The sequence below is a fragment of the Manis javanica genome, chromosome X (assembly GCF_040802235.1).
Source record: "Manis javanica isolate MJ-LG chromosome X, MJ_LKY, whole genome shotgun sequence".
In the NCBI taxonomy this organism is placed as follows: Eukaryota; Metazoa; Chordata; class Mammalia; order Pholidota; family Manidae; genus Manis; species Manis javanica.
Genome location: NC_133174.1, coordinates 752850 through 776315, shown reverse-complemented (window position 1 = coordinate 776315; position 23466 = coordinate 752850). Strand labels below are relative to the sequence as shown.

At 55.4% G+C, this 23466-nt stretch overlaps 1 protein-coding gene across 8 annotated transcripts; it reads right to left on the bottom strand.

The window, feature by feature from the left end:
- Positions 1–1012: 1012 nt before the first annotated feature.
- IL3RA (interleukin 3 receptor subunit alpha) lies at positions 1013–19841 on the bottom strand. 8 transcript variants are annotated; one of them, XM_037013383.2, is made up of 12 exons: positions 19683–19841; positions 16977–17067; positions 12180–12298; positions 11071–11194; positions 10456–10588; positions 10072–10244; positions 8180–8295; positions 6336–6362; positions 5123–5237; positions 2287–2392; positions 1416–1497; positions 1013–1236 (listed from the first exon to the last, which is right to left on the bottom strand). In XM_037013383.2, exons 2-12 carry the CDS (start codon positions 17038–17040, stop codon positions 1162–1164), a joined length of 1134 nt encoding a protein of 377 aa, XP_036869278.2. In that variant the 5' UTR covers positions 17041–17067; positions 19683–19841; the 3' UTR covers positions 1013–1161. The 8 variants fall into 8 exon arrangements, 7 of the variants coding, with proteins under 7 accessions (XP_036869278.2, XP_036869277.2, XP_036869279.2 ...); XM_037013382.2 differs by having other exon boundaries at positions 16977–17072; positions 19683–19838; XM_037013384.2 differs by lacking the exons at positions 16977–17067; positions 19683–19841 and adding an exon at positions 15483–16970.
- Positions 19842–23466: the final 3625 nt, after the last annotated feature.

Below are 23466 nucleotides of genomic sequence, written 5' to 3'. Positions count from 1 at the left end.
CAGCAGGGTGGGCCGACAGGGCCTAGCAAAGTCTGGGCACCCCGGCTGGGGAACTAGCGTTTAGGTGGCCCTGAAGCAGCTGCATAGATCTAGCCTGGCCACCCACCACAAGGGCATTAACACCATGCCCTGAGTTCCTGCCGAGGAGCTCAAAGCTGCAGGCAGCCAGGTGGTCCTGAAGGCATCCACTGCAAAGTGGGTGTGTGCCCGCCCAGGCTGGAGCATCTTGCAGCCTCGGCCAGTGTTCCGTGCACAACAGAGGATGGGCTCCACTCAGGCTGCACGGGGATCCCTGACCACTTCCTGCAAAGTGTGGGCTGGGGTAGAAAGGCCCCATGACTTCTGGAGCGGCAGGCTGTGCCAGTCACTCAGGTCCTTGTGCAGGTAGCGGGTCACCTGATAAAACGTCAGCCACTGGACAGGGCTGCTTTTCTCAGTCAGTCTGCCTTGCACTGGACAGTGACTTCCGCCCCCTATGAGCTTCAAGTGTTAATGGTACCATTCAGGGAGATGTGCCGGCATGGTTCAGGGAAGCCCTGCCTCTTGGAGTCGCTGGTTTCTTTGGACAGCAGGACCACCTGTGTGTGGGCTAACAGTTGGGTGGCTTCTGGGAGGGAGGGAGGGCTTTGTTAGGAATTACTGGCACCACCACCATGGGTAGTGGGTACATAGGGGCAGGGCCCCAGGGCTCCCCCATGCCTGCTGTCACCATCCCTGGGAGCACCTGCCAGCTTGTGTGTCGTGCCCCACCCACAGACCATCGCAGGGCTGCACCCCCTTTCCTGCTGCCCAGATGCTCTGTCCCATCTGCCTTCCCTGGACAGCCTCTTTGGTTTGTGGAGGGTGGGTATTGTCATCACATAAACCATGTATGTTGGGCAGCTGACCGCACAAGTGCGAGGAGGAAATACCCAGGGCCGTTAGGGACTGCAGGGCCACTTAATCCCAGACGTGTTAGAGGGCATCTGGGCCCAGCAGGTTTCAGGAGGAAAGAGGGTCAGGGGCCGTGGGGTGAGGGCCTGGATTCCCCCTCAGGCCGGGGAGTGGGTAAAACGCCCTTTATTGAGTGAGCAGGAAAGGAGGACTCGTTCCAAAGCAGCAACTCCCCATGAAACACGTTGGCGTCTCTGGCCATCACGTCCCCTCGGCCGAGGTCCGGCTTCACGTCTCCCCCACGACCTGCACCTGGGCCACAGCACAGTCCTCCCGGCTGTCCCTGCCGGCCTCCCAGACCATCTGTGGGGCGGAAGGTCCCACTGAGCAAAGGGCTGTAGACCAGGGAGCGTGTGCGCAGAAAGCCGGGGCCTGACTGGGCCTGGGTCACGGGGGCCCCCCCCCGGCAGCCCCCAGAGGAGCGCCCTACGGCCTGGGCTGGGCTGTGGCCACCTGGTGCCCAGATGCCCGCGAGGACGTACCATCTTGTCGCCCTGGGAGCTGTCCCCGATGGGGTCCTTCACGCGGGGGATGGGCGGGAGGAGCCTGCGCATCACCGAGTACCTGGGGAGGGGAGACTGATGTGGTCCGAGTGCAAGACCAGGCGCGCGTCACCGGGCCACGCACGTCCCCCACCTGCCACGGCCACCGGGGGGGAGCTGGGGCTGGAACCCCTCCGGAGGGGCTTCTCTGCGCCCCTGCCCACCCCCCTCGAGGCCAGCCAGGCAGGGATGAGCAATCGGGGTGCCGGAGGCGCGGAGGTCTCGCGCAGAGCTGCATCTGGAGACCCCCTCCAGAGACCCACCGCCACGGCAACCGTCCCTCCCTCGCGACAGCTCCCAGTGGAAGCAGATGGTGGCGCATTCACTCCTGAAACCAGCTGCCGTGGGACAGGCCCCAGAGCCCGGCTCACCCACTAGGCTGAGCGCGGGCTTTGGAAAGGGGCCCCGGCTGCAGCAGTGGCGGTCGGGAAAGGCCCTGATGGCCGGTCCCTGGCCGGCTGCCCGCCGGATGGGGGCAGGGTCCTAGAGGCACGTCCCGAAGGATACGGAGGGTGGGGTCTGGGCATGATGGGAAGCAGTGGGGACGCGTGTGTGGTACGCGCCGGCGAGCCTCGCTGCACCCCGCACCGGCGCCCCAGGGCAGGAAGGAGGGAGGGGGGGCCCCAGGATGCCGCCCTGGGGCCTGGGCTCCTGGTGTCCCCGGGGCTGCGGAGGCCGCGCGGCCGAAAGCAGGGCGGTGCTCCCGGCTGCAGCGGCTGAAGGAGGGGCTGCGTGGCACCCGCGCGGCCGAGGCGCGGGACGCCGGCCGAGGCGCAGGACGCCAGCCAAGGGACCCGGAGGCGACGCTTACCTCGCGCAGATCACGAACGCGAGCCCCAGCGCCAGCAGTGTGCCCAGCGCCAGCAGCGACGGGGCCAGCCAGGCGCGGCCCAGGGCGTCCTCCGACGGGGCGCACTCTGGGGAGGAGGGCGGAGGGGCGCGTCGGGGGCGGACACGGCGGAGGCACCGCCGCGCGGGCCCGTCCAGCCGGGGACAGCGGCCACCGCGCGCCGGGCGGGCAGGCCCGCGGGAACAACCGGCTGAGCGCGGCCCCCACCCCACCTCCAAGGCCTTCCGCCACCTCGCGTCCCCCACGCCCGCGCCGCCCTCGGAGAATCACCTGCCCTTTCCTGCTCAGCGCCAGGGGCGCGGGCCGCCCCACCCTGGAATTTACAGTGCCCATCATGAATTTTTTGCATTACTTTTGATTTTTAAAAAAAACTATTGCATGAAAGATTTATCTTGGTGACTGAGAGTTTGGGCAATAGCGAGCTCCTCGAAGCCAAGCAGGGCAGGCAGCCCCAGGGTGGTGGTGGGCAGCTGGGGAATGAGTCCCACAGGGAAGGCACGGTGAAAGGGGCCGAGGGAAGGTTCAGGTGGCCTCAGAGGCCTCGACCCAGGTGTCCCGAGAAAATGCACGTGTGTCTTAAGGTATGTGCAGCCTGCCAGAGTGATGGCCAGAAAGCCTGGAAGCTGGTCCCAGAGGGAAGCTGGAGGAGACAGGCAAAGGGGACCTCGCATCTGCACACCCCTCCCCTCCCAGCACTCCCAAGGTCCACCAGAGGGGGGGGCCAAACCCCAGGGGCATATTGCCAGGAGTCTCTCCTATGCCCTGAGAACCTTGCCCAGAAAGGTCCCTATGGCCTGCAGGGGATGCTTTTGGGTCTGCGGTACTGTAAGCCGGGCCTGCAGGAATCCCAAGCACCACCTGACCCCCAGGAGCTCAAAGGACTGGGTCACCCAGCTTACAGATAACCCAGATGTGGCTCGGAGAGCCTGCAGCCCCGCAAGCGGGGACGAAGGCCTGGAGTGTCTCCCTCAGCCTTCAGGAGGAACTGCCCTGCCCACACCTGGATCCCGGACTTGCGGCCTCCAGAGCCGGGAGATGGGGAATGTTGGCGCTGCCCACCCTTGGCTGGTCGTCAGTGCAGCCCTAGGACTTAATAGCTCTGTATTACGGTTTTAACTAATTTTGTACCGACGTGGCTGGGCTGTGGAGATTCGGTCAAACACCTGTCTGGATGTCGCTGTGAAGGTATTTTTTTTAGATGAGATTAGCATTTAAATCACTAGACGCCGAGTCAAATGGATTGCCTGCATAGTGGGTGGGCCACATCCGACAGTTGACGGCCTCAAGAGAAAAAGACTGAGGTCCCCCAACGAAGAGGGAATTCCGTCCTCAGACTCCAGTTACAACATCAGCTCTTCCCTGGGTGTCCAGCTGCTTCGTGTACCCTCCAGGTTTTGGATTTGCCAGACCCCCAATTGCATTAACCAGTTCCTTAAAATGAATTTCTATCTGTCCCAAGTAGATAGATAGATAGATAAAGTATGGGGAGAGATACAGATACACATCTGTGGGTAAAACTGAAGGATTTCCGGAGTATCTCGCCTGGCTTTGCAGCATATCCATACCGAATGGGCGTTCCTCAGGGGTGGAGAGGGGTAGTTCATCTCCATGTCAGGGGGGAATTACCTGAGCACCCCAGGGCTCGTCTGACCCTGAGAGGCTGAGGGGAGGCTTCGCTCGCTTCTGCAGGAGCGGAAGAGGGACGGCCCCCGCACTGCAGTTGGTAAGCAATAAACGGGCTTGAAACTTTATTTCTCCCTTTGACTGATTTCGGTTTTAGAGGTATTTCTTACCCCAGGATTTCGTCTCCTGGATTTTCGCATCCTATTGGTTGTATTTCTCCAGAGAACCCTGAATTATAGGGGTCAGCACAGAAAGGCCCCTGCCTCTCGTGTCTTCCGTGTGAGCCATGGCAGATGAACCTCAACGTCCCATGGGATGTGTCTGTCCAAAGGGGCAGCCATTCATCTGAGGGACACGTGGAGCCTGGCATAGAGCAACGATTCTGGGAGGCAGTCCGAGGGGCTTGCTCGCGCTGCCACGTGGCCGTGACGCGGGCACCCTGCTCTCTGCAGCAGATACCTTTCAGCGCGTAATAGAGGGGCTTTGCAGATGTAACCAAGTAAAGATAAGGTCCTCAGGGACGAGGGTGGCCCTAAATGCAATGACAGGTGTCCTCATCAGAGATGAAGATGAGAGACACAGACACGGAGGAGAAGCCACTTGGAAACAGTGGCAGAGACTGGAGGGATGTGGCCACACGCCCAGGGCCTCCTGGAGCCCCAGAAGCTGGAAGAGGCAGGGAGAAAGAAGCCTCCCCCGGAGCCTGTGGGAGAGGAGTTTGTGGTGCTCAGTTACAGACGCCCCAGGACACACACACAAAGGGTCTCAGTCTGCTGACCAAGATTTCCTGCTCTGCCACCCCTGGACCAGACTGTTTCCGGAACCTGGGAGGAGGATCCGGCTTCAGAAAGTCAGGGGACGTAGCAGCTCTCCTCCTGGGCAAATGATCAGGCCCACTGTCCACAGACAGCTCGGGGGGTTCTTAGCCAGACAATCTTGCACTGTCCACCCTCTGCCTCCCCGCGGGGTCAGGAAAAGGTCACCCGTCACCTCTGAGCCCTCCTTGGGGACACACAAGTTGTGGGAGCCAAGCTCCCCTCCTTTGGTATCAGAACACTGAGAGGTGGCGATGAAAAGCAGGTCCCAGCTAGTGGCCGGCGTGGGGCGATGCCTCCTTCCTGAGGGGCGGTGCCCAAGCGTCCCCCCCACCAGGAGAAGCAAGTGGTCCACTCACCAAAGTGCTGGGGGGCGCTCCACTCACTCCAGACGTTCTGGAAGGCTCCCTTGGCTTGTAGCCTCACCGTGTAGATTCCGGGGTTGTAGAGCACAAAGGAATTTTCTGAGACCAGCTGTTTAAAGGAAAACAAAGAGGAAAAGGTCAGTGCCGGTGGGTGGGGAGTGAAGAAGGGTGCCCTGTAAGCGTGCAGTGTGTTCCCCCAAATTCCTCCGTGGGAGTCCCGAGCCTCAGGGCCTCAAGGTGGCCTCGTTTGCAAGTAGGGTTGATGCAGACATCATGAATTAGTTCAGAAGAGGTCAGATTGAGGGGTCCCTAGCCCAGTAGGACTCGTGTCCTTATAAAAAGGGATATTCGGGCACAGACGCACAGGCAGAACACCATATGGATGTTGGAGGTACTAGGCAGTAAGCCCAGGGCCACCTGAGGCCCCCAGAAGTTGGAAGGCGCAGGAAGGAGTCCCCCCTTGCGTCTGCAGAGGATTGCAGAGCCCCGCCTGGACCATGGAGGCCCGCCCGGGTCTCAGACGTCTGGTCTCCAGACCTGGGGGAGGGTGAATTCCTGGGCCTGAGCTCCGAGTCTGTGCCCATGTGCCTCCACTGCCTCAGGGAGCTAAGACAGGCCCCCCAAGATCTCTTCCAACCCACCCCGCTCAGAAAGAGCACGAAGATGCCTGCTGCTCAGTGGGTCCTGGGCCCCAGAGCCCCCTGCTTGCTTCTGCCCAGATGCTTGGTGTCCAAACAAAAGTGTGCTTCTTGACCCCCAGAAGGTACAGAAGGCATGGCCACCGCCAGCGACGCCAGGAACACTGGTGTTGCCTGTGGGCTCTCGTGCAGTGCATGGGGACCTGCACAGTGTTGAATGGTGGCCACCCAAGAAAGACGCATCCCTCCAGAACCTGGGAATGGCACCTTATTTGGAAACAGGATCTCTGTAGATGGGATTAAGTGCGGGGTCTGAGATGAAGTCGTCATGGACAAGGGTGGCCCTAAACCCAGTGACAGGTGTCCTTCTAAGAGAAAGAAGGGACACCCAGGCACAGAGGAGCAGCCACGTGGACACGGAGCTTCATCTCAGAGCCGTTCCCCGTCTCTCGGTAGCTGCCTGAGATTGTTTTATGGGGAGTGCCGCCCGCTCACGGAGTCCGGCACACGGGAGCCGGACGGTCAGAAAGCTGAGCAGACCGCACTGTGTACATGCAGGGGACACTCACGTTCTCCGTGTAGGGAGGGTCTGAGCCCTGCAAGACAAGAGCAGAAAGAGGCACGTGCTGCCCTGGGGTCCCGGATCCCAGCGGAAAGGCCCTGACTTGTTTGAGCAGTTTTAAGGCGCAGAACATTGAGTACAAAATGATCAGCGCCTGAGTTTGAATAATAAATAGTGTATATAAAAATAATGCGTATAAATACAACCTGAGTAGCGAATATTGATTAACTGAAAAATAATCTTAAAAAATACAATTATTATATATCAATGACACTTCCATAAAAACTGAGAAATGAATAAAAATAAAAGTGGTCGCCTTTTTTTGAGTAATTTTAGCTCTACAGAATCATTGAGTATAATCTCTAGTGGAGTATTAATAATAAACATAATACACAAGTAAGTAAAGATAATAAATCTGAGTATAAAATGCCAGTTACCTCAAAAGTATAGTTGGTGTTTTAAAAGTTAACAGACGGGATGCATTTTAGTCTTTTGAGTTTACAGAAAAATTAAATACACACAGCAATTGAATATAAATAATGCATAAAAATAAACATAGTAAATAAGTGAATAACTGAGTATAAAATACCAATTAGCCCAAATACTTTGGTCACTGTCTTTTACATTATAGATGTCAAGTTTTTTTGAGCAGTTTTAGGTCTGGAGAAAAATTGAGTAGTGTTGGTAATTGAACATCACAATAAACATAAACAATATACAAATAGATAAATAAAATTTATATATATATATATACATATGTAGATAACTGACTAAAATTCCTCAAGATACATGGTCTCTTTTAATGAATAGATCTTTTGAAACAGTTTTGGGTTCATAGAAAAATTTGCCAAAAGTAATTATCAAGTATAAATAATACATAACTAAGTAAATATAACGAATAAATGTAAGGAAGTATGAAATACCAGTTATCCCACAAATACTTCACTGTTTTCTTTTAACCTATAAACTTTGATTTTGCATGAAACAAACCGCTCACTTGAAGAGCCTGGACAGGTGTGTGCCCGGGAAGCCATGGCAACCATTTATTTCCATCCCCCCAGGTTCCCTCACAGCCTGTGAGATGCCTGCCTGCCCTGCCATGGCCCCAGACCCCTGGTGGGTCATGCACCCATCCACACTTTCTGCGCTTTTCTATAACCGGGCTCACGCAGCGTGCATGTCGGTTCTACCTTGCTCATCTTTCTGTTGGGTTCTTCCCAGTTTTTGACTATTTACAAGTAGCTGCCATTGAACGTTCCGGAACCCGGTTCGCTGGGCTTCAGATTTATTTTCTCTTGGATCCAGACCTAGCAGGGAACCCCTGGCTCTGACACGTCGGGGTTTCCCAAACGGGCATGGCCCCTTCCGTTCCCACAGTTTCAGACCAGAGTTCCAGCCACATCTCGGCCCCGCTGGCCCTCAGTTTAGCCAAGTTTGTCATTTTAACCCGTCCGAAGGCACGAAGTGGCCTATTCTTGGGGTTTTCATTTCCATCTGCCTGATCACTAACTCTGTCCACCTCTTCATTGGTCGCTTACATATCTTCTTTGGGGAAGTGACTGTTGCAATGTTTTGCCAATTTTTCTTATAGCATTATTTGTCCTCTTAGCACTGATTTGGAAGCATTCCCTATCCATCCTAAATATAGGTCTTTCCCAGGCATATGCAAGTATTTTCTACGCATTCACCATTTGCCTTTTCAACCTCCCTGGGGCATCTTTTGAGCTGAGCATTTAAGTTTTGCAAAAGCCATGTTTTTCTCATGGCTCACGTCTGTGTGTTTTATCTGTCCTCAAAGTCCCGCAGGACAGATTCTAGACCTCAGAGGACCATCCCAGAGCAGGCGTTTACCTTCTCTATTTGAAGTTTATAGACAAATCTGTCATTGAAGTGACTTGTCATTTTCCACTCCATGATAGAAAGGGATTTATTACACCTTCCTGTGATGTTGGGGAGCCTCAGTCTCTCTAGGGGGGGGAAAACATGTTTGTGAGTGAAATACATCCAGATATTCTTCCTGGAGATATGTTAAAATAGGCCTGCTGCCAGTTCAGGGGGAAAAAGAAGAGAAAGTCATTAAAGAAGACCCTCTCTGGGCCCAGGCTGCTGACATGGCCTGGAGCAACACTGTTCTGTCCCTGTCCCCACAGCCCAGGCGCCGCAGGTCCCACTAGTCCCAGAAGAGGGAGCCTCCTGGGAGTGTGGGGCCTCTCTCCTTGCCCCCATGAGTTCTGCTCAGCACAGCCCACTCCCACCCTGCCAGGAGGGTCCCCACAGGCTCCCCCGCCCTTGGCCGGGCTCTGGACACCAACAGGCAGTTTCTGCCCCGCCGCCACCCCGCCTTATGTAGCGGCTCCCCTGAGACCCTCCTGCCCCCCACAGCTCTGACCACACCCGCTGGGAGCCCCCACCCCAGCCCTAGGCAAGGGAGTGGACTATACCCATCAGCCCCTCCGGCTTTGGAGAGGGTGGCTCCCCACCCACAGGCGTGAAGGCTTCCGTCAACGTATAACACGCACCATAATCAGGGCCTCAGGCGTGGCTCTTGGAGGCCAATGGCTCTGTGTGCAAGGAACAGCCAGGGCCAGAGGGGAACCACAAGCACTTCTGAAGAGCTCTGCAGTGTGGGGAACAGCGTGGGGACCCCAGAAGGTATGGCCACTTCCAATCTCATATATCTGTGTACAGGTCTTTGCAAGTATAAATAAGTGCAGCGTCTGAGATAATGTCCTGGGTGAGGGTGGCCCTCAACCCAGGGACAGGTGGCCTCACATGAGACGGAAGAGCAGAGCCACAGACACAGAGAAGCCACGGGGAGATGGAGGCAGAGACGGGAGGGCCGTGGCCACACGCCCAGGGCCGCCTGGAGCCCCCCGACGCTGGCCAAGGCAGGAAGCAGCCTCCCCTGGGGCCTGTGCAGGGAGCAGGCCCCGCCCCGCCTGGACCTCAGAGGTCTGGGCTCCAGGGCTTGAGGAGGATGGATTTCTGACGTTTTGTGCCTGTGTTTGGGGTCGTCTGTTATGGCTGCAGTTGGGAACTAAGAAAGCTCAGGACCTGATGTCCCAGTTTCCGTGGCAGCACCTGGCGCCTTCTCAGCTCTACGCCCTCCACGCCCGTCCCTAGCCCGTGTGCGCACAGAGGCATGTGTGACCAGTGTCCTTGCACACGGCCCCAGGCTTGGGTGGGGGCTCTCCTGACCCCACCTTGAAATCTGCTGGGAGCCAGCCACGGACACCTTGCGGCCAGGGTGGGACCGTGCAGGGCTGCAGGCTGACAGCAAAGAGTGCCAGCTCAGCCCGGGGGCCACAGCATCCCTGTGATGCGTGTTTTCCACCATTTCCGTGTTTTTTTGTGTTTTCACTGGCCTCGTGGGCTGTGTGCCTCCTGACTGCATGTGGGCTGCTGGGGGCGCCCAGGGGTCGGGCAGCTTGAGGCTGTCAGTGCGGGGTAGGGAGGGGTCTCATTTAAGGAAAAGAGTAGGATGCTGCTCTGGAAGGTTGTTTTGTGCTACAAAAACCCATTGGTGTATGAACACAGAGACTTGAGGGGGCCGTGAGTGCAAGGACCCCAGCCTCACGGTAAGTCCACCCGACAGGGGCCACATGAGATCAGACCTCCAGGACCATGAGCAACAAAGGTCCGCTGTTTAAGCCACCCTGTGGGGTGTGGGCACAGCCACCCGAGGAAGGCCCAGCCTCTGAAACCCACGGGTGGGCCATCAGGTGCCCTGGGCCCCAACTCACCAGATTCCATTAAGTCCACATAGAGTTCTGAGCAGGGGATGCTGGAGCCCCTGCTGGCGCCCTTTACCAGGAAGTGGAAATCTTTGAATAGCCCAGTGACATCGAAATAACAGCGGACGTGTGTGCCCCTCGGATCTTCTCCATAATGTGGGCACTCCCACTGCGCATACGTCCTGGGCAAGGAGGGCACATGCAGGAAAGAAGAGGCAGGAAGGAGTGCCCCCTGCAACCTGAGCAGGGAGCGCCGCCCTGCCCCCCTGTGGACCGCAGAACCCTGCCTGGACCTCAGACTCTGGTCTCCAGGGCTGGGGGCGGGTAACTCTCCCCCTGTCGGTGGACCTTTGTCATAAAAGCCAAGGGCCCCTGCCCCACACCCACACCTACTCCAGGTCCTCCACGTAGAGGCGGTACTGCACGTCATCCGGCGCCTCTGGCCCCACCACCCAGTGGCATGTGAGGAAGTCCACATCATGGACCCAGCACGTCAGGTGTTGGGCGGCTGCCCTGGGGTTGCCTTCTGAGTGTGCAAAGAGGAAGAGAGAAACCAGGTTCCTTTTAGAGCAACACGGAGATTTTGAGGCCCTTATGTATTCCCAGGCAGATGTAAGGAAGTTCACATCCAAACTTAAGAATGAAAGGATGTCCAAATGGTGTAAAAATTGTAAAGTGCGGGAAATAGAGACACATCCTGTGTGTGCTTTCCAAACACCTTTTGAAACTGTGGGATGGTGTGTCCACCGGGACGCTGGTGTGCCCATGCTCCAGATATGGTGCGTTCCCATCCCTGAGAGGACCTCCCTGAGAGGACTCCTTATGGCCTCACCCACCTCCCTCCTGCCCACCAGCATCCATCCTGCATTCCTCCGGTCGGTCACTTCCAGGTCACAGCAGCGATGTCACTGCGTTGGCCCTCCGAGATTGTCTGTATTTATTTACTTTAATTCCACTCAGCAATGGACGGAACACAAGCAGAAACCCAAAAGAGCATCGTCCGCTCACCTTGCACAGGATACAGAATCGACGTTGAGAACAGCTGACCTGTGGTCATAGTGACAGTGACACTGTAGTTTGTCACCTCACAGGAGGGAACCATGTACAGCTGGCAGTAACGGTTGTTCTTTGCCTAAGACACATAGAGCAACTGATTAATTGCTGTGCGACATTTGCTTGGACCACATAGTGACCTGCTGCTGTCCTCTCTTCCCTGAGACATGACCTGTCACCTTTGAAAACCTGATGCTGTTGTTTGATTCTGGCTTGTCTCAGCATAAGCTCTGTGCACATGTGGCTCCGGAGAAACAAACGTGGAAAAGGGAACAGAAACTCACCAGGGAACTTCGGGAAACACAAGGCTGGACAACCAAGCGGCCCCCGTCTTCATGAGAACAAACTGCCCTCCACGTATGTGCAAGGGGCAGGGGGCCCAGGAGGAAATGGCAACATGGACCAATCATCTGAAATAGTCTACAGTTTCTTCCACTTCTTCTGTCCTTGGAAATTCTGTGGGTGTTTCCTACATTCAATTTACGTGGACGTATGCTGCGAAGTATGAATCCAACTTAACTTGGGCCCCTCTTTGAAACTGTGCTGGCTCTGTTATCTCCACCAATTGGAAATATCACTTTTATGACACGTCACATGCCCCCAGATGCCTATTTCTGGGTCTGGATTGTTGCATGCCTTTAATTTACTGCAACTGGAGGAGACCCTGTTTATTCTCAAGGAACCGACAGGCGCCTCTTCATCATGAGATACGTGAATGATCCACATTCTCACCGCAACCTGCCCGGGGACGTTCTCAAGATCTCCGAATCCCAGGGACAATGTGGCAGGGGACCTGGGAGCGGTTGCCAGCAGGAACAGTGTCCAGAGCAGTTCTATTCACCTGCACGAGGTTCTCCACCTGTGGTACCTCTTCTGTTTTCACACCTGCCCTCACCAGGGGATCCGTCTAGCACATCTCACAGAGGATGAACCCCGAGCCGCTGAGCCTGTAACTGACACCCCCCCGACCCCATTTCCCTGCTAAGCCTTTGGGCTCAGCCAGTGCTGAGGTCACAGAAAGAGCTGGACATGTCTGGTGTCCTGGCATGGGGATGATGGTTTACCTTTGTGATGTAACCTGAATGTAAGGCACACTCGATCTTGGAAACATTTCCATTGAGGTCCCAGGTCAGGGTTCTATTTCTTGGCTCCATCATTAAGTTCTTAATCGGTGATTCTGGATCTGAAATGTGTATAGGTCACAGTCAGGAGAGACGCACAAGATGCTTCCACCAGCATCTCAGAGGGAAGCTTTCTGCCACCGGGCAGCGGACCTCCTTAGGAAGCGAGCTGTGCGTGGACACATTTGCCAGGGGCTGGCAGAGGGCGTGCATTAAAAGTCCCCCCTAGGGACCTCATTAGCTTCCCCTCTTCATGATGGGAAAAATGCCAGTAAAGCAGATGGCTTCTGACCTCCCTGTCGGTGTGAAACTTGGTGCAACCAGATCCCTCCCAGAATGTTATTTTCACCTACAGCAAACTCTAGCTTAGATATTTGTCGCGTCTCAAAGATGCCCACACAGACGGCGATTCTGGAATGGTTTGCAAATCTCAACAGCATTTGTATTTGTCACCCCACTTCATAAAACAGGATGTTTTTGCCATACATCATACATAATGTACTTATTGTTACATGGTTCACCGACTGTGGAAGCACGTGTGCTGTTGGAAAACCTCCCACATAAATCCAGTTGAACACTGTTCACGTATAATCAAAGCACATAAGCTCTTGCCTGGGGGCCACCAAGAAAAGGGGCCTCTATCTGCAGCCTGCAGGTGCCGCTGGATGACAATGAAGACACCATGCAAGTGCATTTTGCCAATAACTCAGAGCTATAAAGATGCAACGGATATGACTTCAGGATTATCTGTGGCCCTCATTGAGAAGATTTAGAGGAAAGAATTATCAACTTTTATACATTTTATAAACTCTAAGTGTCATGACTAGTTAGTAAGGTCCACAGCCTTAGTTTGAGAAGTAAGACCAAATCATATGGATGTTTTGATTTCTGGCATTACTTTCTCCTAATCTTAAAAAAAAAAAAAAAAACTTGTGCAGGGAATTATTTTATAAGTTGAAAATGTAATTCTTAGTGGTTTCTTACACCTCAAAATATATAAAACACTGCCAATATCATTAACAGAGACATGATTGAGAGTAGTAAATACAAATTTCAGCATATTTTTATTATACTATACATAGTTTTATTATAGCACATTTTTAAATAAATATATTTACATAACAGTTATTTTTAAAATCTGGGATGCAGACATAACACTGCGTAGAGAGAAATTTATAGGGTTCAATATTAGTAAAGAAGCATTTAAATCTGATAATCTGTTTCCACACTAAGAAACTAGAGAAAGAAGAGCAGAGTAAATGTAAACAAAGGAAACTTCATTCAAGATCCCAAAAATAATAAAGGGGGGAAAAAAAGTCAGTGAAACAGAAAATGGGAAAACAATATAAATTACGAAGTAAACCAAAAAGGTGGTTCTATGTAAGGATCAATATAACTGATAAACCCCGAGGTAAGCTGATCCAAAGGAAAAAAAAAAAAAAAAGGAAGAAAATGACTGATTTTCTTGGAATGGAATTAAAGGCAATGGTCCCATAGATGTTGAAAGAATAAAGGACAATTTGAACAACTGTATGTTCTGTTCAACAATATACGACACAAAATTCTTCAAGGATATTAATAACTAGGAAACTGGAATAGCCTTACAAGCATCAGAAGAATAGAATTTGTAATGGAAAACTCTCCCACAAAGAAGCATAAGGCACCGATGATGTCGCTGGTGAATTCTATCCAAATTTAAGGAAGAAATAGTATCATGTTCACAAACTCCAAAAAAAAAAGGTCCCAGGAAACATCTTCTGACTGATCTTACAGGGTTTTACCATTTTCCTAATGCCCAAATCAATATTGTGAAAAGTAAACTAGAGGCCAACCTCCCTATCACCATAGACCCAAAACGTCTTTGCAAAAGATTAGTACATAAAACCCAGCAATGTGTAAAATGGGTACTAATACCTCATGCCCCAGGAGATTTACTCTTGGCAAGCAAGGTTGTTTTAACCATCAATGTAATTCACCTTATTAACAGAAAACAGTGAGCTTCTCAACAGCAGCACAAAAAAAAATTTGGCACCCCTTTGGGATTAAAAACTCGGCAAACTTTTTAATTTGGAGTGGAAGAAATTTTAATTTTGAATGTAAGAAACCTTCCTTATCCTGGTAAATGTATGAAATGCCTGTGAGTTAATTCAGACGCAGGGGTTAAAGACTAACCCCTTTTCCTTAAGACTTGAACAAGACAAGATATCTGGTTTTCAAAACTTCTCTTCCGACATGTCCTGTACCCAGGGCCCCTCTCCTGCACTTTGACCGAGGTTACGCTTTAGGGGCCTTGGAGGAAAAAAGGACAGACTTCAGAGGGCATGGAGTGCAGCCTTCTGGTCCTTGAAGGCAAATCGCTTCCCACCTGTGGTCAGCGAACCCAGAGACCCCATGGGCCTGAAGGGACCACAGAGGTGGCAGGGACCTCTGCCCCAGGACGACAGCTGGAACCTGGAGTAGAGCCCAGAAAATGCCCATACCTGAGGAGGACAGCCTCAGATGGACAGAAACTCCTTCCTGCATCTCCCGGGCCCTCTCATCACTGGGTGAAACTAAAACATCGGACAAAAGCAACGTGTGGCACTTGCAGTCCTGACCCATAAACATACCCGTACGCTGGTTCTACAAACCCCTCCAAGGATGCAGCCACAGGGCCAGGACCCCGGCTCACCGAAGTAAATATGTGGAACCTCCTGATAAGAGTTGAACTGTGTCTTCCCCAAATTCACGCTGGAGTCCTAATTCCCAGGACCTCCGAATGGGACCTTATTTGGAAATGGGGGTCATTGCAGAGGTAATTAGTTAATGTGCAGTCATCCTGAAATTGTGTGGAGCATAATCCAATACGGCTCGTGTCCTTCTTCAGGAGGGAAATTTGGAGAAAGACACACACACACACACACACACACACACACACACACAGAAGAAGCCACGTGGAGACAGATGCAGAGACGGGAGGGACCACCTGGAGCCCCAGAAGCTGGAAGAGGCAGGACGGAGCCTCCTCTGGCACCTCCGAGGGAGTGTGGCCCTGCCTGCCTGGACCTCAGAGCCCTGCTGGACCTCATCTGGTCTCCAGAGCTGAAGGAAGATGGATTTCTGATCATTTAAGCCCCCCAAACTCTGGTGTTTTGTTATGGCCGCCCAGCCGACCAAGGCAGCTGCCCCAGGGGACTCACACATCCTTGCCCGCCCACCACACACACCCACATGTGAATTCTGATACTGTTTGAGGAAGGAACCAACCTGATGGGTTGTGAAATAGTGGAGCTGTCACCGCAGCTGACACCATCGTGACTGATGCAATCCCCAAGCCTCGGCCGCAGGGTGGGTCTGCTCCAGGCCCTGCTTGGCCTGTGGCCTGCAGCTTGGCACACGGCCGGTGCCGGGGGACCGGGGACTGGCTTCCATGCAGACACCCATGAGCCAGCACAGCCAGCTGTATGGGGAACAAGTGGTCTTCCGCACCACTTCGGGGGTCTCGCCACCTTGGGGGCCCCCTCAGGAGATTCCCAGCTGCAGGTCCATCGGCACACACCTGTCGCCTGAGGTCAGCCGGACGCCAACAGTCCAGTGTGGCCCCAGGCAGGTCAGAATCCAATCTCCACATCTCCATCGCATTATCAAATCTCACCGTCATGTATTGAGCTGTTCGATTATGCGCTGTCACCAGGGTCGGTAGCATAGGAGCCGCATGGAGGGTGAGCGGACCCTAGTCGCCCGGCCATCTTAAATCTCCATTTAAAGGTGAGGAAAACAGCATGGAATTGTTGCCCCAAACACTTTTCCTTTCAGGTTAATAAAAGGTCTCTTTTACTCTAGGAGATTTGACCTATAAATTTGTTCACATTGAGTGCAAGACCCATAAACGGGCTTGGGTGGGTCTTTCAATCAGAGGCATCCCTTCTCTGACAGGCCACAGACTGTGGTCTCCATCATTGGCCACGGAAGGAAAGCCCCTGCCCATCCCAGCGATGGTGTCCGAAAACACACTGGCTTTCCAGCAAGGGATGCGATGCCCAGGGGTCCGTAGGAGTGTTTGCTGGCACTCAGTGCCCTACGGCTCTTAAAATCATGGGGCCTTGAGTGGCTCTGTAATCAGTGGGGCAACAACATTTGCTCGTCTGCCTCTCAGAGCTGGAGATGTCACCACTTTTCAGAACCCCTGTTATAGAAAGCCAATCCTGCAGGCCAGGTGTCCGGGATAGAGCAAGTCCTTGGTACCCCCTGGCTTGTGGCCGCAGGACTCCGCTGTGCCTGCAGATTCAGGTGGCTTCTCCGTGAGTGTGTACCTGTGTCCACATTTCTCCTCCTAAGGACACCAGTCCTGTTGGACCACAGCCCACCCTAGTGACCTCATCTTACGTGGACCTTACTTCCAATAAGGCACATTCACAGCTTCTGGAAATTAGGACTTCAGCGTAGGCACTGGGTGGGGACACAGTGCAGCTGATAACCAGGTCTTCCAGTGACTTGTCGGGAACTGGATGATTCCGTCGATACCGCATGTTGGGGAGCGATGGAGCTGAGTCCCGGAGCTGCCTGCGCCCAGGGTCCTGAGCCCATCGGCCTCCGTCCACGTCTGGCTGTGACCACGTGGAGGGGTCGGGGTTCCTGGGAGGAGTCCGCATACCTCGTACAGCCTCTTGGGAACCCACACAACCTCCATGTAAACAGAGCAACGATAAGCCGACCCCCTGAGAGACCCAAGGGCACAGATGTTTCTGCGTCCCGGCTTACCCTGATTCGTGGGCAGCAGAGCGGAGACTGGAGCCAGAACCACGGACAGCCAAAGCCAGGCCATGGTGTGTGCAGGTCCCACGGAGGAGGGCTGTGCTGGAAGAGAGGGGACTAAGTGCCAGGGCTGCGGCTTCGGGCATAAAAGGCCCAAGGGCGCTGAGTGCCTGGGGAGCGCTGTGCTCAGACCCTGAGGAGCTCCTTCCCAGAGGGAAGGCTCGGGCGTGTGTGCACGCGCAGGCATGCGTGTGCACGTGGATATGTGAGCATGCACGTGTGTGTGCACATGTGTTTATATGCATCTCTGTGCATGACTGTGCATATGCATGTCTCATATGAGTGTGTGCGTATGAGTGTCTGCGTGCGCCTACTGTACGTCTGCATCCCTGTGTGTATGTTGCCCGGTGTTTGAAGAGCTCTCACCCTGGGTTTTGGCTCCGGCCCCATCCCGAAGCCAGGAAAGCGCACACCGGGCCCACCAGGAAACTCGTGACCACAAAGTGGTGGAAGGAAGTTTAATTAAAAGTATGAAATCAACACAGACCCAGTTTCCTGAACGGACCGAGTTACCGTAAGCGTCCTTGGTGGAGCCCCATCACCCAGCCCGGAGTTTTCCCAGACTCTCCACGAAACACCCTCTGCAGGCCGGCTCTCCCGGGCCTTCCCCAAGTGGCCGGTCCCCACTGGGGTCTCCTGACGGACCCACATTCCTCCCAGCCCGAGTCATCTTCTGCAAACAGCATAGGTGCCTTGGGGGCCAAAGCTTGGCGCTGCCCCACAAGCAGGGGTCCCCACAGTGAAGCCTCAGACCCTCAACTGCCTTGAGGACACTCCCTTCACCAGAGACGCAGGCCTTTTATACCCTCAGGACCCTTCGCAGGACCTCCCACCTGGAGACGGCGTCTTGTGATCAATTTGTAATGCAGGGATTGGGGGCGGGAGAGCAGGGCACGAGGCGCAAGGTTAAGGGCATGTCCACAGGTCATCATGATAAATAACATTTCAGTGCAATGTTTATAAAGGGTGAAAGCAACGAATCCATGATGAGAAAAAGACAGAATTGGGAGCCAGGTTTCATGAGGACAGCCTGGGGCTTGTCTCCATTGCATGCAGGCCAGCCCAGGTGCTCTGGAGGTGCCCCGGGGGGCAGGGATGCCTGTTCTGGCTTTTGTGCAGGGGGAGGGGAGTCACTGTCCCATATGGCATCTGTCCTTGCTCGGAGATTAATGCCCTTTGAAGAACGCAGGTGCGTGAAGCACATCTGGGTATCCTCTTCCAAATCATTTAACAGAGGAGTGGGCCTGGGGAGGGAGGCTGGGCGGGGCCAGGGGAGCAGGGGTGGTGGGAGGTGGGCAGGGGCTCAGGAGCCTTGCAGCCTTGCCTGCGTGGGCGAGGGGATGGAGCCCTGTGTGCCCCTGCAAGGGTGGGGAGACTGTGGTCAGAACGAGGCTCCCATGCTGGGGAGCCCCTCCTGGCCCCCACCCCTAGGCTTGGAGGGGACCTAGTCCCGCCAACTTGTAAGACATACAAGGCTCCTGCGTGGTCCGGACTGCAGCGCTAAGAATTAAAAGACATACCCCGAGACACTGGGGTCTGCAGAGAGTCAAATGCAGTGGGTTCACATTGGGGGTGGGGGGCCCCCATTCTGATGGAGCCCAAGGCCTGCCAGGGGAGATGCTGGGGCTGCGTGCCCTGCAGCTGGTGACCCCCTCTGGTCCAGCACCGTCGCCTGTAGGACCTCAGGGTTTCCAGGGCCCATGAGTGGGAATCCTGGGCAGAGGCTCAGGGGTCCGTTTTTAGAATGTGTTTGTTAACAAACACTTTTACTGAGGTGAAATTCACACCTGTAAAATTTACCATCCTACAGTGAATGACACAGCTGCACTCAGCATGTTTGCCATGTCATGCAGCCACCCTGTCTAGTTCGAGGATGTCCGGACCCCCGTCCCCACAAGCAGGCCTCCCCACCCCTCCCAGCCCCTCACAACCACAAATCCACATTGTGTCTGTGCATCTGCCTGTTCTGGGCATTTCCTGTGAACGGACGCACCCCTGTGTGTTCCTGTGTGTCTGCATCTCTCCCTGAGCACTGTGCGTTCAGGTCCACTTGCACTGTGTGCGTGTCAGGGTCCCCTCCTCTTCAGGGCTTAGTAATATTCCCACGTGCGCATGGACCACATTGTATCCATCCACCCACTGATGGTTACTAAGCCCTCCAGGACATTGCAAGTCTCCCTGGGCTTTGAGAACCACAGATCGTGGGGTGGCCAGCCCCAGAACTGCACTGCCTGTGGGGAGCAAGCCATCCCCCACCCCCAGACCACAACACTCCTATAGGAATAGCACCAGACCCTCGTGTGTGTGTGTGTGTGTGTGTGTGTGTATGCGTGCGCATGCATTTCCCAGATTCCACATTAACAGAGGTGAAAATGTGATAAAAGCTCATTTTACTCCTATATGTTATTTGACTCATCACTGACAACCTATTCCCCACCCAGCTGTGCCCACCGTAGGGATCAGTGACATGCTGTGCAACTTCATGCAGCCTAAGTGTGAACCCGGCATGCGTCGCCCCCGGAGGGCACCTCTCAGCTGGATGGAGTCCCATGCACACGTTGGGCACCTCCCGGGGGCCGTCTGCATGTGCCAGGAAAGCCCCTGAACCCACCTGCCCACCCCACTCTGCCCATCCTGATGTCAGGGTCTTACCTGGGTGAGGGTCGCGTTCCGCGTGAGGCTGACAGCCCTGCCTGGCTCTCTCGTGTCCGGCTGGGAGCCTCTCTGACCCTAGCCTCCTCTCTCTGTCTTCTCTTCTCAGCTGTGCTGGAGGAAGTGTCCCCAAAGAGAAACCAAACCCTCTTTTTCCTATTCATTCAGCTTTTTATAGTGTCGGGTGAGGCCCCACCCCTAAAACCAAGACCCAGTGAGGGTTGGATGTAGCTTATGACCTGCTCCGGGACCCTTATCTCTGTCTCTCTGTCCTCACTGCTGCAGGTCAGCAGGAGGACAGCTGCTCCGCCTTCCCTGGAAGGGCCACCCTTTCTTTCAAAAGTGTAATTTTCCTGCTGCCATTTCTGTTTACTTGTTCGTCTTTGTTACAATCCTAATTCCTGCTCACCATCCGAACAGGGCAGGTCCACTTCCTGGTGGAGGGATGAATGGCAGGCTTCCCTTGGAAGTTGGAAAAGCCCCTCGTGCCCTTGGGGACACGGTGTGATCTCATGAGGAGGCAGCCGCCAGGCCACACTGGGTCCAGCCCATCCCCTGTAGTGGGGCAGGTGGCCGTCTGCTGTGTCCGCTGGCTCAGCGTCTCCGGGATGTCCCCTGCCCCCTCCCTCTCTCCTTCCTTCCTATTCATTCCCTAAAAGGCCGAAACAAAAAGGGAAAGAAAAAGCATGCAATGTATGAAAGCCGAGTCTTCCGTGAAGGCCGTGGGGAGGCCCAGCGCGCTCCGTGCAGACCCCGAGGCTTGCAGAGCAGGGCGCTTGTCTGGAGGTGGGGTGACGGCAGGGCCAACAGCAGGCCGGGGGGCTGCCATCTGCTCACCGGGGCCAGACCCCAGGCACCCCTCTGCCGGCAGCTGTAACCCCGGTGAAGACGTGGGGCTTAGACCCCAGAGGGTGTCTGGCCAAGGTGGGGCACAGGCACCCGCCCGAGAAATGGGAGGCGGCTTCCCATCTCTCTCCACGGGATCCTGTGGTACCGGCAGCGCCCTCTGTCCAGCGCCAGTGCCCACCTGCTCACGGGGAGCCTCCCAGGCATCAACTCAGCCCCCTGGGCTGGAATATGAGCCAACAGCCAGCGGTGACTGGATTTCAAAAGACTGAAAAGCAAGACCTACAGACACACAGGGGTCCCCATGGGGGAGCCTCCACGTGAGCAGGAATCCAGGCCTGGACGTACCCATGGGGACAGGAGGTGGGGAACGGGAGTGGGTAGGTGGGGCAGGGGCAGGCACAACTGGGCAGGGGGACAGACCCAGAATAGGGCCCTTCCGACCACAGGAATCACCCTCCACCAGAGCCCGAGGTCCAGGCGGGGCAGGGATGTGACTCCTCCATAGGCTCCAGGGGGCCCTGGGCCTGCGGCCACGTCCCTCCCGTCTCCGCCTCCATCTCCGTGTGGCTTCTCCGCTGGGTCTGTGTCTCTCCTCTTCTGCCTCTTACAGGGACAGCCTGCCCTTGCATATAGGGCCACCCTCATCCAGGACGTCCTCATCTCCAACCTTAATAAATCACCTTTGCCACGTAAGGTGATTTCCTCCAACCTGAGGATGAGGACGTGCGGTCCCACTGCAGAGCTGCCCAGTGCCCCTGAGCCCTCCTCCCAGTTGCACCTGGCAGAGGTCCTGGGTCAGCCTGGGATGGATCAGGTGGGGACAGTCAGGGACTCCGGGCCCCACACTGCACTAGCTCGGGGACACAGACTGCACGTGCCAGCTTCCCCGGCCCTCCCCGGGGGCCCCAGGCAGCAGAGCCCAGGGGCTGGCCTCCTGGTGTCCTTTATTTCCCCAGTCAGGGGTCTGGGAAGGACCCACAGTCCCTCTCCTCTGAAAACCTAGGCAACAGAGAAGCCAGCACCCCTCCTGGGATGCCGCCATCCACTCGGTTCTCACCGAGCCCCGCCACAAAACATCCCCTGGGCCTGCAGCGCCAGTTCCTGGGAAGAGGCTGGCCACGGCCTCCGGGTCAAACAGGCCTGGTGTTGGTGACCCCAATCACTGCCTGCGGGATTCCCCCCAGCTGAGGGACTCCCCTGGTGGACTTCTCACAATAAACACATCCGGCCACACGCTTGGCCAGCCCTCACCCGGAATGGGAGGCCACCCTTCGCTGTGAGATTCCCAGCCTCCTGCCCTGCAACGAGCTCCCCGCCTGCTTCCTCCAGTGCCCAGCAGACCCAGGCAGGCCTCAGACTGCACTGCCCGCTGCCTCCACGGAAGCCGGCCTTCACCCTATGCGCAGTGTGCCGGGGACACTCAGGACTTTCTGCCGTTTCTCCTCCCTGATGGAATAAAATATTTTAGCATCTGTCCTGGGGTGAACGGTGTCCCCCCAGACTCAAGCCCCCCTGGAGCCTGTGACCAGGACCTTATTTAGAAACAGGGTCTCTGCAGATGGGATTCAATGCAGGATCTAGGATGAGGTCGTCCTGGACGAGGGTGGCCCCACACCCCGTGACGGGTGTCCCCACAAGAGACAGAAGAGCAGACGGGCTTGGGCTGACTGCCAGGTTCTGATTTTTTAAATGTAATTCCATCCACAGCAATCAGAGGCTCCTGGGGTCAAGGCCGTCCTTAGAGCGGGAGCTTGTTTTGCGAGTGAAACTTATTTCTGCTTTCCCCAGAGGTGGTCGTGGCCGTGGCTGCCGTGTCCGGGAATCTCGGTGCTGCGTCAGCCCGGCCCGGCTATCGCACACACCACCTTACCAGGGTTTGCAACACGGGTTCCTGGGCCACAGTGATAACAGTTCCCTTGCTGGAAAAATGTCCTCACCTTTACGTCCTTGATACTCGGAAGTCTTTCGAAAGATGCCCACTCGTAGCCCTTGTTTTTCTGCCCCATGCCCCCAAGGGGCACAAGTTTTGAAATTGAATCTCCTTTATCAGCCACCATCGCCTCTGGCGAAACGCCCGTTTCTTCGTGGTTTTGACTTAGGACCGAATGGAGCTGTCCCAGGTAGTCGGAGCAGGCCGCTCCCCGTGGGTGTCTGCGTGGACGCCTCCTGCATGCCTCCCAGCCTCCCTACGTGTGTGCCCCATGGGCCGAGGTGGTGCCAGGCAGTGGCGTCTCCAGTCCACAGCTGACTGAGGTCTGCCACCTTGGGGCGCCGTGTGCCGTCTTGTCCTGCAACCCCTTTAGTCATCCTAAAAGGAGTGTGTGTGTGAGTATGAGACTGTAGCATGACCAGACTGGAGCCGGGCACCTCTTTGCCTGGATCTATCCGCCCGGCACAGCTCTGTGGGTGGTTACCTACTGCAGCTGCATAGGACCCCATTGTGGGGCTGTGTCCTCATCTACAGGGTTGCCCCAAAATGCCGTGTGCTGCAATGCGGCTGGAGGCTGTACTGTGGGTGGGGCTCCCCGAGGCTCACAGGAGGTGAGTGGTGTATGTGTTGCCAGCAGAGGACCCCTGTCCAAACACCCTCCAGAGGTGGAGCCTGGGCCACGTAAGGAAGGGAGTGTGTGGACAGCAGGGCGGTTGGGCTGGGAGGCCAGACCGGAGGCTTCCAGGTCCCTGACGGAGAGGTGCGTGCACCTGGACCCCCGACTCCAAGAGAGATGGGGAAGAGGGTCTTGGTGCAGTCACCCTCCTTCCATGCAGGCCATGTGCCCCGTGAGAGGGTTGAGCAAATGCTGTAGATGCTGATGCTTGACCTTCCAGCTCTAATGCCCGGGTGGAAGGACCTCCCTCCCCAGGCTTGGGTTTCCCCTCTGCTCTGGGGACCCTGGTCCCAAGTGGGGGTGTCTGAACTCCTGGCACAAAGCCTCTC